General features: G+C 40.7%; 1 protein-coding gene across 1 annotated transcript in view; it reads right to left on the bottom strand.

Moving 5' to 3' along the window:
- Positions 1–15593, bottom strand: part of THSD7B (thrombospondin type 1 domain containing 7B) — a 299407-nt gene that overhangs the window by 15134 nt on the left and 268680 nt on the right. The window contains exons 19-21 of the mRNA XM_088168384.1: positions 8126–8267; positions 6627–6742; positions 6000–6117 (exon numbers count right to left, since the gene is read on the bottom strand). Coding sequence (XP_088024510.1) covers positions 6000–6117; positions 6627–6742; positions 8126–8267 — 376 coding nt within the window. The remainder of the gene's footprint in view (positions 1–5999; positions 6118–6626; positions 6743–8125; positions 8268–15593) is intronic.

Here is a 15593-nt window from a genome sequence, read left to right as displayed (position 1 = left end):
AAAAGCAATTATGATACTACTTTTGAACTAATAAAACTGAATATATTCATTAAAGTTACAGCAATTCCATTTCTGCCTCCTTTGCTGTCCATTTATGTCCAGGAATGTTTTCACTCAAAATGTTTCAATTAGAATTCCATCTCCAATTAAAAAGAAAAGTGGAAAAGAAAAAGCCCTTATGCAGTGGGATGCAGAAGATTGTGCTGGGGATAAAATTTCTGCCCTGTCTTTCAATACGTGTGGATTTGAGTTAAAAACTGAAAGGTCTGGGCAGTAAGGGCAGGCAAACACAACAAGGCAGAAGCGAGTGGTAATTGCTAACCCAGTGCAAAGGAAGAGATAAGGTGTTGTGGTGGAGCTCTCCCTTTTGGATCACCGCCCTCCAGCCGCTTTTGTGAGCAGAGGGGAGTCTGGTGGGGGAGCAAACACCCTGCAAAACAAGGAGGCTGCAATACCCAGCCAGATCCTTCTCCCAGCTATTTATGCACATGATTTTTAATTAAGGATACTGCAGGTGTAAGGCACATCTCTGATACCTGTCATTGTGACTATCCACAGAGCAAGGTTTCCAAAAACATTTTAGCAAATAAAAATTAAAAGCAGACACCTGGAAAAGGCACTGATGGATACCTTAGCGAGCTCTCTTACCTTTATTCCCTTGCTCTGACCCACTGAATTTCATTTTTAAACCCATTAAAACCAATTTTAAAGACTTCTTCCTTTTCCAGTTTTAATCCCCTAGACCTGGGGAGTTTGCAACAGAAGTGATGATAAAAGCTGTTACCCACATGACTCTGCATTCAGCCATCACAGAATCAGATACAATGGGAGGTGGAAAAGATATCACCAGCTGAGAGGAAAGGAAGAAGGAAAGGAAGAAGGAAGGGAAAAGAAAGGAAAGGAAAGGAAAGGAAAGGAAAGGAAAGGAAAGGAAAGGAAAGGAAAGGAAAGGAAAGGAAAGGAAAGGAAAGGAAAGGAAAGGAAAGGAAAGGAAAGGAAAGGAAAGGAAAGGAAAGGAAAGGAAAGGAAAGGAAAGGAAAGGAAAGGAAAGGAAAGGAAAGGAAAGGAAAGGAAAGGAAAGGAAAGGAAAGGAAAGGAAAGGAAAGGAAAGGAAAGGAAAGGAAAGGAAAGGAAAGGAAAGGAAAGGAAAGGAAAGGAAAGGAAAGGAAAGGAAAGGAAAGGAAAGGAAAGGAAAGGAAAGGAAAGGAGAACTCCTGCGGTTCACTGGGAGATCAGAGCAAAGGAAGAGAAATCTCCCAGTCTGCTGTTGGATAAACCCCACAACAGCTTTCCCTGGCCGGCCCAACTGGCCAAGATAAGCTGTTCCTTTCTCTCCAGCCAGAGACCAAATTTGTCTTAATGCTGAATGCTGAGTACTGGTGAGCAATGGAAAAGGCTCTTTGGGAAACAGTGGGAAGCCTGTGGCTGCAGGGTTCTGCCAGGCACCATCTCCCTGCATGGAGCTAAGGAAAAGGAGGTCTCCCAAGGTTAAAAGATCCAATTTCATTAGGAGGGACTTGAAAGCCTGAAGCATTCATCAAGCTATTTTAATTAACTAAATCATTTCCTTTCGTACACTCTGTTTAACATGTTCCTAGCAATATGTAAATGAACATTGAACAGAAAGAGGAATTAACAACTTTTCTTTCCATTTTGGTTTCCTACAGTTGGTTATCCAAAATATTGAAACTCACTACAGTTCCAGTGGTCAGCTGGGGCTTAACTCAGTCTATCACTTTCTTTTAACACTGTGAATGAATAACTGAAGGAAGGAATTTCATTGAAACCTTTCTTTGCAGAACAATTGCAATGAGTTTCTTAAGGGTCTAATTTTATTTTATCCCAAAAACATTACCTAGGTGCTGGATTACCACTCAAGTAGCAGAAAAACTCCATTTTTCTTTTAAAATACCTTATCTTTTGCTGCCTATACAGAATAGAATCTCACTGCAGCTGAAATTAATTTGTTTCCAACACAAATTCTAGAAGATTTGAAGCAATCCTAGTTATTTATTTAGTAATCTTTTAAATTATTCTCTAATTTCCCAAAGAACTGGCCACAGCTCTGATTGCTCTGCACTGTTATATGATACAAAAATTAGGACAAAATGTGTGTTGAAATTGAAAATAAGCATTTCTTCATATCCTCAAATTAGTTCTGAAAGGGGAAAAAACAAAAGAGGCCAGTTAGTGCTGGTCACTTAAAATTCTGTTTTGTGTCAGCAGCAAGAATTGCATCTCAGGAATATAGGATTATATTTTCAAACCAGAAGAGGAAGATTTTTTTTTATCCCCAAAAAATTCTTGCCATTACTTGCACTTTATCCCTACAAAGTGATGTGTCAAGGCTGAAACCAAGAAGATTCAAATTCCTGCTGCATTTCATCCCAGTCACAACGACCAACACGTTGTAACCAGTTTAGTGACCTGGAGCAGAGCACATCAAAAACAGCTCTATCACGGAACCACAACACCAGAGCAGGGATCAAGTTACTTGAATAAGCCCTGGAGGTCAGGTTAGGTCCAGTCACAAGCCAGTGGGACAGGTGATAAATAGGGCCTTTCAGGTTATAAATGGGGCTTTTCATCCCCTTCCCACTGCCAGTCCCTCCAGCAGCACTGGGGCATCCCAGCAACATCTCCCACTGCCATACTGGAGCTTGCCAGGTTTGAGTAGCAGGTGAGAAAGCATCACAAGGAGTTCTTCACAAGGCAACACCAAAAATGTTTTCCCAAACTGGTGATGATCCAGGAAAGAATACAACAACTGAATTTTTCTGTTGTGTGCATCCTTGTGGCCCTTCACTGCTATCCCACAGGTCACTCTGGTGTTGGGATTCACATCTCCACAGCCCACTATGGTCCCTGGGGATCTGAGGACTGAGTAAGGTACAGCAACACGTTCAGCCCTGGTAAATCCTGTAATTTATCTGATAAAGTCAGCTTTGTAAGTGGCAAAGCACAGCTTTGTTGGTGGTTTTATACAATTTAGCAGCCCTCTTTAGAGAACTTGGGAGAAGCCATGTGGGATTGGAAAACGTTTATGTAGAAAAATTCAGCATCCTCATGTACTCATTTGCTTTAACAAAGGAAATTCAATTTGCTGGGGATTATCCTTACCAAACATCTTTCCAGTAGGTTTGATTCAGGCCACAGAAGCATCATCCATTAAAAGTAGTTCTATACATCTTTTCATAGCAGTGCAGCAACTGATATAAGGAACCCTTATATATAACCCAGTGTCAGCCTAAAGCCCTATCCAGCATCCTGAGCAGATGCTGCCCAGAACTACAGCTGCAACAGGCAAACATCAATTACACATCTCCACAGGCTCAGTGCAGGCAGGAAAGAGAGATCTGCTTTATTCATCATCATTCATAAAAATCAATATATTCGCCTTTGGCTGCTGTGTACCAGAACTGTGTTAGATGCCAGTGCCACATGCACAGCAGCACCACTTCATGTTTAAATGCATTATTCCATAAAATAAAACCTGAGTCAAGGTACCACTCATCAAAATATATCACATCAAACTGTTACTGGAAGAGAAGGACAGAATAAAATTGTTAGCAACAATGCTTGAGTAAAAAAACACATGAAAATACACATCCAGCAACACTAAATTTTGACCTGCATTATATTTAAATGATGTTTCTCTTTTAAGTCCTTTATGGTGCTTCTGCAGGCCCTTCACACCCTTTCCAAAAAAAGCCAGAAAAGCAAAATATTGTTGTGAGCTGATCCAGTACTGCTGTGTTCAACTTGTGAATTTTTTCTGTACACCAAGCACCTAAGCCCTGCATTTTAGCTGCACCAAAGAGTGAGCAATTACTGACAAAGGGAAGCAGTTATGAGTGTTTTCTACAGCCAATTCCCACAGCTCGTTTGTTGTCATCCTTTGTTTTTTCCTATCTAATTTGAGGCTTCATCCAACTCCCACGAATGCCCATGAGAAACTCAGGGTGACTTTAGAGGTGTCACAGCCCATGTCCCTCACTGTGCTCCTCTGAAGCACCACCTGCAGATGAGTGCACAAGTAAAATCTCCTCTCTTATTGCCATTATCCAGGAGTATTCACAACCCACTGGCACCCAGTGAAGCAGCTGAAGGGACACTGTTTGTGCTGTTTGAACCACACAGAGCCACTGCCACAGGACTGGTGCCCAGGTCCCTCCACCAGGGATGTTTGGGACCACAGTAGCTCCACACTTCTGAGTTGGTACAGCAGAAATCAGATCAGGGCCGAGGCTGCAGGAAAATAAACTCGGAATAACCTGGATGCAGAGTACTTCTGTTTCACTGATGCTTTGGCAGGAGGTTCAGGAGACTCTTGGGTCCCTGCAAAGTTCTTCAAGGGATAGAGAAGGACTGAGCAAAGCTTGGCTTTATGACACAGTTTGTAAGACAGTTTTCCCAGCTGCTTAGCTGCCGTAGGTTCACAGAAGGGTACCTCCAGCTTTTAAATCCATGTTAAACAACAGCAGTAGTACAGTGGTCTGTATAAGACAGCTCTCCAGCCAGCAGTATAGCAGATTTATGATCTTTGAGGATCAGGGATGACCCATAAACTGAGCTGAGCTTGGGCTTGACTGTGGTTCAGGCAGCCTCAATGATGTTTGGCACCTAAAGCCAGGACACTCACTGGAAAGTCTCTTTAAGCAAGGCAAAATGTTTCCAGCTTTCCTCTGATTTAGGACATGAAATAACTCCTTGTACTCGACTCATTGGCAGCTCTTTAACCAGTCTTTGGAATTTGCACAAGCATTTCATGATGGGGGGAAATGCAAGACACATCTTCACCTCCTTTGCAAAATATGCAATATAAGAGCTCAGGATGAAAAAACCTTCAGGCACTATATAGGGTGAGCTGTTCCTTGAGCATGCTTGAAGCCATAAAAACAACCTGCTTTTGCACTGTACTCTGTTTAACTTAGTAAGTGATTGAACACTCAAAAAATTAAATTAAGTTTATTCAGCAACACAAGCATTAACACTCCAAAATGGATTTTAAAGGAAAAAAAAAATGGAATTAATAGTACTCCCAGTGTGTTGTTGTTAAAACACTGTCCATGAATTATTCATTTCTGTTAAGAAAGCACTACTTCACAAACGGGCTAAAAGCTCAGCAAAGAAAGAACAGCACTAATCCAAATATTAAGCTTTTTCTGTAACATGCTTTGATCTCTGGAATCCATCTGAAGGAATCATTTTATGGAAGTTAAGAGCTTTTTTCTTTTTGACCTTAAGTGAATTTGATTCAAATATACATTATGGCTTTTGAATCTTAAAGACCATTAGCTGTACATCTAATGCACATCAGAAGGCTGGGAAATAAAGTCCCAAGCTTATTGAGAATAAAACCTTCAATGCATTTCCTCATGTCAATACTCAAAGGATATTTTAAATCACGTAAGTTGAAAAAGGTCCTAATCTTTTCACTTTTTGTATGCTGGTGAGCACTACTGGCTACAGAAAGTCTAGCTGAAGTTACTGGGGTCATATAAGTGTTAAGGGACCTGTGGATGCAAGATGGAGGTAGATGATGAAAAATGATGAAAAATAGTCTTTTTGCGTTTTCCTCGATAGGATACAGTTATGTTACTAAAAATTATTTCAGCAGGGAATTTGTATTTATTTATTAATCTCTTCAGAATCTTGTAACACTCCCAAGCTCTTTGCTAGCTTTACATACTCCCCATCTCTGGGGTTAACACTTGCTGTGACTGAATTCTGAGAGTTTGAATTAATTAATATATAATCCTCCAGACATCTGACTACTTGTCACCTAAGCTGCATTTTTCACTTTCGAGTACTCTGAAAATAGCCTGCTTTGCTCTAAACACCCACCAACTCAGGACCTCGAGAGTGTCCAAAACCACCTCTGAAGGATTTGGGTGCGGCTCAAAGCTATCCCTGAGCTCTGTACCCCTCCTCAGGGACTGCCTGAGCCCACCTGGGACTGTGGGTGCTGAGCTAAGGGGGGTCAGGCAGGGACTCACCGCCGGTGCCACACGAGTGGGAGCACTGGGACCAGGCTGACCACGGCGAGAGCTGGCAGTCCACGGCACAGCCCACCACGCACCGGCTGCTCGTGGGCACGGGCTTCTCCAGGTGCAGCTGTGACAGGGAAACACAGGCATCAGCTTCCCCAGCCCCCAACCACCTCCTGCCACAGCCCAGCACCCAAACAACGACTGGCAGCAACTCTGTGGGACACCAGCGTGGTGTTTATGGGGAGATTATGGTGTTTATGGGGAGTTTATGGTGTTTATGGGGAGCTCTCCCCAGGGTGCAATGGTGAATGCGGTTTCCTCGTTGAAGCATTTCACATCCAAGCATCCCTGAGTGGTTGGGTCTCATTCCAAAAGGACCAGATTTCTAACAGCTGGACACAATCTCCCTGGCCCCCAGCTTTGGGGTTTGCAGGGTTGGTAGCCATGCCCTGTGTGCTGGAGTCATGGAGTGACACCACCCACTGACACCCCCTCTGTTTCCCAAATCCCCCAGCTGTGCATTCCCAGCACCATACAAAACTTTCCCACCGTTTATGGGGAATGTCTTAGCATGGACCAGAAGGCACCCCAACTGTCTGGAAACACCTGTGGGTGTGTCCCAGGCCTGCTCACCTGCTGGCACAGCTGCATGCTGACAGTGGCCCCATCGCTGCGCTGGCAGCTGAGGAGGCGGCGCCGCTCCCCGTGACCGCAGGTGGCATTGGCACCCAGCTGGCATCCACTCCAGCCTGCAGACACAAAACAAAGGGTGCACTGCTGCAGGCCACCTTACACTCAACACAGAATCATACAGTCACAGAATGGCTTGCAGGACAACTTAAAGATTGTGTAGCTCCAATTCCCTGCTGTGGCAGGGACACCTTCCCCTACACCAGGTAGCACAAAGCCCATCCAGCCTGGCTTTGAAGCCTTGAACATGGGTGTTACCTTCACCTACAGCAGCACCTCCTGTGTCAGTGGGAACCCAAGAACAACCCCCCCACAAAAGAAAGTTGTTCTCAAAGCCAGGCAAATCTCAGAGGAGACGCCTCTCTTCACAGTCCCGTATCCCGTCAGGACACCGGTACATCAGAGTGCACATGCTGAACACTGATAAAGGCTATCAGTTCAATCCACTTGGCACAGCTACAAGACTGTATTGTCTGAAGTAAAATTCCACTTTGATAAAGCAGCCAGGGAAGTTTCTGAAGGGGAACTCTGGATTAACCTGTTTTTGTCTCGAGGCAAAGCTATCCATTATTTAAAACTAAACTCTAATACTCATTAAATAAAAGCAGTATTTCTAGCAGAAGAAAATTAATATCTTATTACATGTCTGAAATTATGTTGGTCAGAATACAACTGAACTGAAATAAGCTTTAAAACACCATTTAAAATAAACAAAAAGCATAACAGAAGCCACTAAAATTTCCATTCACCACCAATAAATAAGAAGGATGAGAAGAAAACCTATTATTTTGTGTCTTCCATCTTTGATAAACATGAACACATAAATGTTCTGCATTTCTGAAATGTGATGATAAAAAAGGCATCATCCTGCTGCCTGTGTTTCTAGGGCTTTTATTACAAACAAGCTGAGTTTATATTCATATATTTTATCTTGCTTTGTTTTCCCTTCCCACCAGCCCCAAAACTCCTCTTAGATCTCTCCTCTGTATACTTTCTCATTTATTTCAGCTGGTCAAAACAAAAGGAATTTTTCGGTTTTGTTTTGTTCATTTGTTTGCAACAGAACCAATTGCTTCTAAGGTCCTAAATAATGCATTTTGCTTTGAATATCCTATGCCCACCCATATAACTCATATTGCCTTCAAAATAGACTTTTGTTGGTATTATTGGCTTCACCAGAACCACAGAGATGATACTGTTTTAATTGGAAATTTTTAATTAATTCTGTTGATAACCCATTGAAAATCCATTTAGCATACTTTATTTCCGATGTATTTGCAGCAACAACTTAAATACAAAAATTGTGCATTTGTCCACTTATGTGTAAAAATGTGGTGTGTAATTAACTTCACTGAGACCAATGATGTCAAAGCTTTAACCAACACCCCAAGCAAACATAATTAAAGACACATACTAAGGGTATATTGATTATTTGTACCTACCTGTTAGGTTGTACTGGTATTGGAAGCAATTTTGATTAAGAATACATGGCTTCATTTGTGAATCTTCAGGGCAGGGCTTTGAACTGACAGGAGACCTCAGCACTTGTCGGGTTCGGGTTTGCATAATATTGGGGTCACACACCTGGACAGAGAAAGGATGGACAGTACAGAGACCCCAGTAAATCACATAGACATCACTGACCCCAGAAAATCACAGACTCCATGGATCAGGGCTGTTCAAACACATCCACGCCCACATGGAGGTAAGATACAACCCCACTCCTGTTCCAACAATATTTAAAAGCATATGAAGGAAAAGAAATATGGTTCAAAGTTAAGAATCCAGTATTACTAAAAGTCATCTTTCATCCACCCTGATTTGGCTGTTTTAGCCCTCCTATACTATTTTATTCCACTGTGTTTGGTGAGGATCCTTGGGGACAATGGGACAAAGACTGCAGCACTTTCTGTGCACTGCTTTGCACCTCCTTCCAAGACGTCCAGTAAAATGCCACAGTACTGAGCAATAGGACAGGATTTTTGCCTTTTAAAGTAATATCTGATGTTACAGCAAAGCACTCATTTCAAAGAAGGGCATTTGCAATTGCATATCAGTTATGATGCTGACAACAAGACGAGGTGACTTTTCAGAGTGTGTGATACCAATACTGATGTCCGGCTGCCTATAAACCAGGATTTGCTTGTTTACATTTCCACAGGAATATGAACCAACTGAGGCAGGTTTTCATTTATTTTTGTGCATCACAGTCATGAAACTGTTTGTTTTTAGCAGCCCTTGATCATCACTCACATAACACTGCAGCAAGGAGCTATTTTCCCACAATCCAGTAACAGGAATGGGTGAGTGGAAGTGGTCACAGCAAACCTAATGGAAATAAATCCCTTATTAAAGGTATTCACCACCATTTACTGAACAAGATGACCCATTTAATTCCTAACAGTTTCTCATTAGGATTGCTCAGGAACAGCAAAGAAAACAAACAAAAAAAAGCAATGCATGTAGAAATACATTTTCATAAATACTAGGGGATTTAAAACATGATTTTTCTATAGAGTACTATAATTACAAAAAATAACTAACAGTTTAAAACCATGGGTTTATTACCATGCAACAAACAGCCTGCAAAAACTGAACCCTGCATGGGTGGAAGTGTGGATAATTCCTGTTTTGTGAATATTAAAGGGAAATGTAATGGCCTTGCAGCATAATTCTGGATCTCAGACTGCTGTAAACTGGATTAGCTGCACAGATGATAGCAAAACTGAACAGAATAAATACCAGGATAAATGGAAAAAAAGTATGGTCTGGTCTTGAAATACATTGTCAGGGCCTATTTTCCTTATGCTAACACCACATGAAGGAAAATCTATTACTTTTTTATTGCTGACATACACCTTGTCAAATCATTTTAAAAGGTAATCTTATTCAAATATCCTTGGTCAGCTAAAATACCCAATTGCTTCTAATTATCTGAAAATTAAACCTATGCTAAGTGTTTACCAATAGTTTACAGCCTTTTTCACAACTACTCTGATTGTTCATTCTCACAACTAACACTAATAACTTAAATGATTTGCCAATAAAGCAAAATGACTAAGGAAAAAAAAATCAAAGTACGTATCTCTGCAGCTACTCCTAATTAATGTTTCTCTGAATTATGTTACCACAGGGAAAAAAAAAATCAATGGATGCTGTGACAGAAGCTGTCTGTGCCAGCTCAGAAATACCAGCTTTTTCTCACTTTAAAATAAGAACCTGCAGACAGAAAATATGCCTCATTTGTAGATAAGTAAATTCTTTTAATAAAATAGTATTTTCCTCTGTCTAGCACGGCCCCTGTTGTGCTCGATTATAAGACATTGCTGCAGCCCAGTGTTGTCACAGAACCCCAGAGTTTTCCTGGCTGGCAGGACCTTTTTCCCTCTCAGATATCCTCCTGGTAAGCAGCACACCAGTCAACAGGTCAAAATCTATCTGGTGTTTGCCAGGATCCAAACAAACGACTGCTTTACTGATGCTCTGAAGCCAGAATTCTTGCTGTGCTGATGAGCCATGGTGCTCAGAACCAGAGTTGATGCAATAAGCCCCTCACTTTTACTAATTTTGAATAATAAGGAATCTCTGTAGGAAAAGCATTCATTTAATCAAGCTGAGGACATGGGAAACATGTAAAAATTCAAAGTCGGCAAACTGTAACTAATATCCTGTAATATTATTTGTTGAATTTCTCTTAACGTCAATTGAGAAGTCAATTTAGTTTTATAATTGATTTTCTGCCCTTGCTCTTTCAAGTTAACCATGTAAAAAACTGAGCCAAATATATATGGAACTGAAGTGAGCAGCAGGAGGGAATGACTAGCCAAGAAAAAGATGAAAGCTGGAATTTTCAAAGAGGAAGAGGGAGCTGAGTATCTAGCTACCCTGAAATCTCACTGGGCTTGGGTGCACAGCTCCTGCAGGACCCCTCCAAAAACCCAGGCTGGAAAAAAATTTTAATATTTATGACATGGCAAAGGTTGGGGAATGGATTGGCAGACTCAGTGTTGTTAGGGGATGTGAACAGTGAAAGTAAAGAAGAAGGATTGTTTCCAGTGAGGAGATGCTGAGGGTACTAACAAGCAATGCCAACGGGGCATGTCCAGTCCTGAATGTGGATTTTAGATAACACTGAGAGCAAACCCAATCAGCATCAATGGCAAATCACAGGTTTAGGAGGCAGGACTGAAATGGACGTCAGCAATTTAGAGAAAATGCATCAAAAAAAGACATATTTCTTGAGTACCTAAAGTAAGAAATTACCATGGGATTAATTAAGATTTGAGCAAGATAACAGGTTGATTCTGAATATTCTCACAAATGAAGAAAATGATAAAACTAATTTGACTGCTCAAGTAATTTTCCATACAAAACAGTGAATGTGCCGTTCAGGTACTGGATCAAGACTGGATCTGCCCTAGAGATCCAAGTTTCTCATCACAGGCATGTATGAATCTACAGTTTCTGGGGTGTTAAATAAATAAAGCCCACTGTGATTCAGCAATGCTCTGCTGAATTTCTTCATTTACAACTCCTCTCTTCCCACTGAGCGAATGCTACACTTCCAAAGACATTATTTTACTTTCTACTGCTCTATTAGTAACTAGTGCTTTCACTGATGACAGAAGAAGCTTTTCTAATTATTTTATACATTAAGTCAGCCATTATCTCCTGTAAGGCTATTGCAACTGGTTTGTGCTCAGCATCAGCCAACATTTCCACAGTGGAAGCATAGGGAAAGGCATGTGCCTACAACAGATGTGTTCAAGAGTGGGAGTTTGACTTGTATTTCTGAGATCATCTCTTTATGCTCATGATACTTATTTTTATGCCTGTGGTTATAACCTTAACTGGTTTCCATAGCTGGGAGAATTTGGAATGTAACCATGGAATAGAAATGGGTGTAAGAGCAAATGTTCCCTATTCTGGGAAACTGAAACCCACTTCTAACACCACTCAGACCAGAAATGAAGATTTATAGATCAAAGAAGGACAATGATTATGGATGCCCACCAGCCATAAATAACAGGAGAGGAAACAAGTCCTAACAAATGGAGGCAGCTGTGGTGCATGGAGGTAGAAGGTCAGAGGCCTGGAGAACTCCATGTACATTCAAGATCAGCTGCAAATCAGTTTGGCTATTAGGTTTTCCAGACTATGTTGCTTGTTCAGATTTCTTGTTGATGACTGTAAGCAATGGGGTGTGTAATTCTGGCATATGCATTTTTTTGGAACTGGTGATAGCACCAGAATTAATTTCTGGATGAAAATAATAATGGTGTGCCACCTCAGGCAGCACAACAACAGCCTGCAGCAGTAGGATGTCATACACAGAACAGAAGGATTCTTTATGGGTATAACTGTACTGTTCCAGACTACTTTATAGTATTAAATCTCACCATTTCCATTATTGTTTTCCAAAAAGTATGAAAAAGTTGACCTAGAGCCACGGATCTACAGGCCAGATTATATAAACCACTACAGAAACAAAATATTCTGAAGCAATGAGAGGTCCATAAAATGTTAAGGCAGGAATAAATCAAAGTTTTTCTCAAAGGACCGTTTAGAAATTGTAACAGCCATCATCTTGATTCTATGGAGGAATTCCTAGCACTATTGACTACTGCATTTTTAAATATTTCTTTTAGCCAAAGTGATTTTTTACCATGACCACTTGTCACTATTTAAAGCTAACATAAAAAAATGAGGGACAAAAACATACACAAAGGATGCACCCAGACTTTGCTTCTGACAATCACAGAACTGACAAAGCACGGGAAATTTGTTTGGAAGAGAAGGGTATTAAATAAAATAAAGCTGCAAGGTTATGAAGCTAAGTTCCAATGTAAGAGCTGTTAACATATCACACACTAATATACACCATTAGACTCTCTTTGTGATGGAATTTAAGAGCTGTCCATTGATCCAGGCTTTCATATGCATCATAATTGCACAGCACAGAGGCTGTAACCCATTACAGGGCCCTTTAAGCTGTTTAATTTATCAACAGCTTGTATAATGCATCCTGCACTATAAATAGCTGGCTGCATTATTCTCAACTGGCTATTCATAAGGAAACATACAACCTCAAAATAAGGTAAATGCAAAGGCAGCAACCGTATTTGACTATTTTTAACAGAGCAATGAACCGTTATATTGTTCATGCCAGTGTGGATGTTTTGTAACAATTTAACAAGCCATTTACAATAACACGAGCAGTCTTTTCAAATGAAAATGCATTTGCATAAATTTTCTTTTTCAGATGCATCCAGGTTCTGAAACCTTGCCTGCCTCCACACAGAATCATTACATTTAAAAAAGTGATTGTTAACAAAGATTAATAAAAATAAAACAACGAATCTAAAAATACAGCAGTTACCCACTTCTTTTGACAAAGCCATACAAAAACATCCAAGTCACAGCTATACATAAGGAGCAGTGCATGTTCTTCCAAAAAGCCTTGACAAGCATAATTCTCGTGCTTGATTTGAATAAATTATCTCTTGGGCTAGAAAGACAACTCTGTGCAAGCCTCACTCTTCAGTACAGCCTGCACATTGCAGGTCCTCTGCCAAACTTACGTGCCAAATTCAGAAAGGTTGGGGAGTTTCCTCTGGAGATATCCAAAAGCTGTCTGAGGACACAATTCTGAGGAACATGCTCATGAAAAGAAAGGACTAGATGACCTCCAGTGGTCCCTTCAAACCCTGCCCATTCTGTGTTCAGGTGGCAGTTGTGATGGAGACTTCTGTAATCCACACGGTGACTCCCAGCATCAACAGGAGCCCACAATTTCTCTTCCAGTTGGCATTTCCAAACTGCAACAACTCCAGCTTGCATCGACAAAGGAAGTCACTGCAGACCTGAGAGCTGGCTGCATTGCTTGGTGACACTTTTAATCCGGTCAGTTGTGGGTACCACACTCCCCCCGCCGATTCCAGGGAATAATAACTCAATTGTCGCAAGTCCTGAGCGCGGCACATCGCCATTGATCCATGAGGAAAATGCTCACTGAAATGGAGACAGCTGCTCTCACTCACTACACACGCAACCTCCTATAATTAACTAATTTCAGACCTCTTGGAATTAGCTGTTAGAAATGCCAACAGCTGAGGCGAGCAAGGAGGCCACTCCAATCCACAACGGGGCTGCGACAGCCATCCATCGACAGAGAGCTAACGAAATAGATTGGAGGTAATTATTTCAGGGACTTGTAGCACCACTCGCATATTAACTCTTTTTAAGAATGCTTTGATGAATTAAATTGAAGTCAATTAATTACATTTCCAAGTCAGATGAATACAAAGTTGAGGCGCCGCAGGAAGTGTGTGTTATTCCACCACTGCATATGTAACAGAGATGACAGGATTTCAGTTCCCAGATTATTTAGCTGGGTCTTTGAGCAATCAAGTGATGATGTCTGACTGAACAGGCTATTGTCCCTGGAACAAATATGAAATCTCTTAAGCAAAATGCAAGTGAATCTGATTTCCTTGTGGGTTTTCGTTGGTTTGATTTTTTTGTTTTGTTTTTAACTAGCAAGCTTCAAACTGTTATTATAAATGGCTTTAAAGCTTGATATTTAAGTCACTTGGATGTTACTTAGTGACAAAGAACAGAGCATTATAAGCCAAAAAATAGTCTTCAACCACAGGGAAAACTATTTTGAATTTACTTCTCTCAATAGAAAAAGTGAGAATTATGGAGAAGATTTAAATCAGTAACCATGCATTTCTTGAATCCAGTATAGAGACAAAACCTCAAAGCAACCTTGAGGCATTATATTTCTGACAGCATCATTTCTGACCATTAGATGAAATATTAAAATTTACCTTTGTGTAGCAGTGTTAAATAGCACCATAATCAAGATGCAAAATATGTAATTCAGTTGAAAAATACACATAAAAGAATTGTGGGACCTTCTGAAATTATAAAAGACCACAAAAGTGTTTAAAAGCAAAAGGGAAATGGAGCCAAAAAAGGTAGAACAAATACAATGTTTTAGCAGAAAAAAAGTATTGAAGAAAATACTTTCCATTGACAAAGCAGTCGCCACCTTTATGACTCATTGATTTCAACACGATTCAAGATCATTTACCATCCTGAAAGTGGAAAATTCACATGGGAAGAATATTTCTACAAGATAAAACCAAGTAATACCCTAGAAAGTATCCAGAGTACAATGACATATTGACAAAAGGTACAACGGATAATCTAAAAGGCCTTTTTATATTCAGCTGATAAGAGTTAGTTATTCTGCTATCAGGATGAATTTACTATCAACACTGTAAAACATGAGCAGAACACCAAAGCGACTGGAAAAGAATTCTCACCTGACCAAAATGTTAGGTAAATATCTCAAATCAAAAAGCTCCTCAGGCAAAGATGAGGCTGAAATTGTGATTGTTCATTTCTTACAGAATAGAATTTGTCAAGTTTCATAAATCCTCTTTATCTCCAGCAAGCCAAACATGACCAGAGCTACAGGAATACTTCCTGGAATGGTCTTTGGCAGCTGCCTCATGAGAGTGCTATGACTAAAGGAGTGCCAACTATTGTGGTATGAAATGTAAATGTGCTTGAAATAGAGCAGCCAGGATGCACAGTTCTGCTTTTTCATTGCAGTGTGATGTGATGCTTCAAATTTTTTGAAATTTTTGAGTCCACTGACTCATAGCTGTCCTAAGTGACCACCTTTCCTAGTGGTTCAGGAGATGGAAGGTTCATTAATCACTCTGGTGGTGGCAGTGCCTCACTCCAGCCACCACAATTCCCTCAATCCCTGCCCCACACACACCAAAGATACACCAGGGACACAGCACAATCATTCTGCACTAACAGCAAGCCCAGCACTTGCCTTGGAGATGTGGAGCATGTGCAGCCTGGGAGGGACTGAGCTGTGTGGTTCTC

Source organism: Sturnus vulgaris, chromosome 7 (assembly GCF_052056855.1).
Source record: "Sturnus vulgaris isolate bStuVul1 chromosome 7, bStuVul1.hap1, whole genome shotgun sequence".
In the NCBI taxonomy this organism is placed as follows: Eukaryota; Metazoa; Chordata; class Aves; order Passeriformes; family Sturnidae; genus Sturnus; species Sturnus vulgaris.
This window is presented reverse-complemented; position numbering and strand designations above follow the sequence as displayed.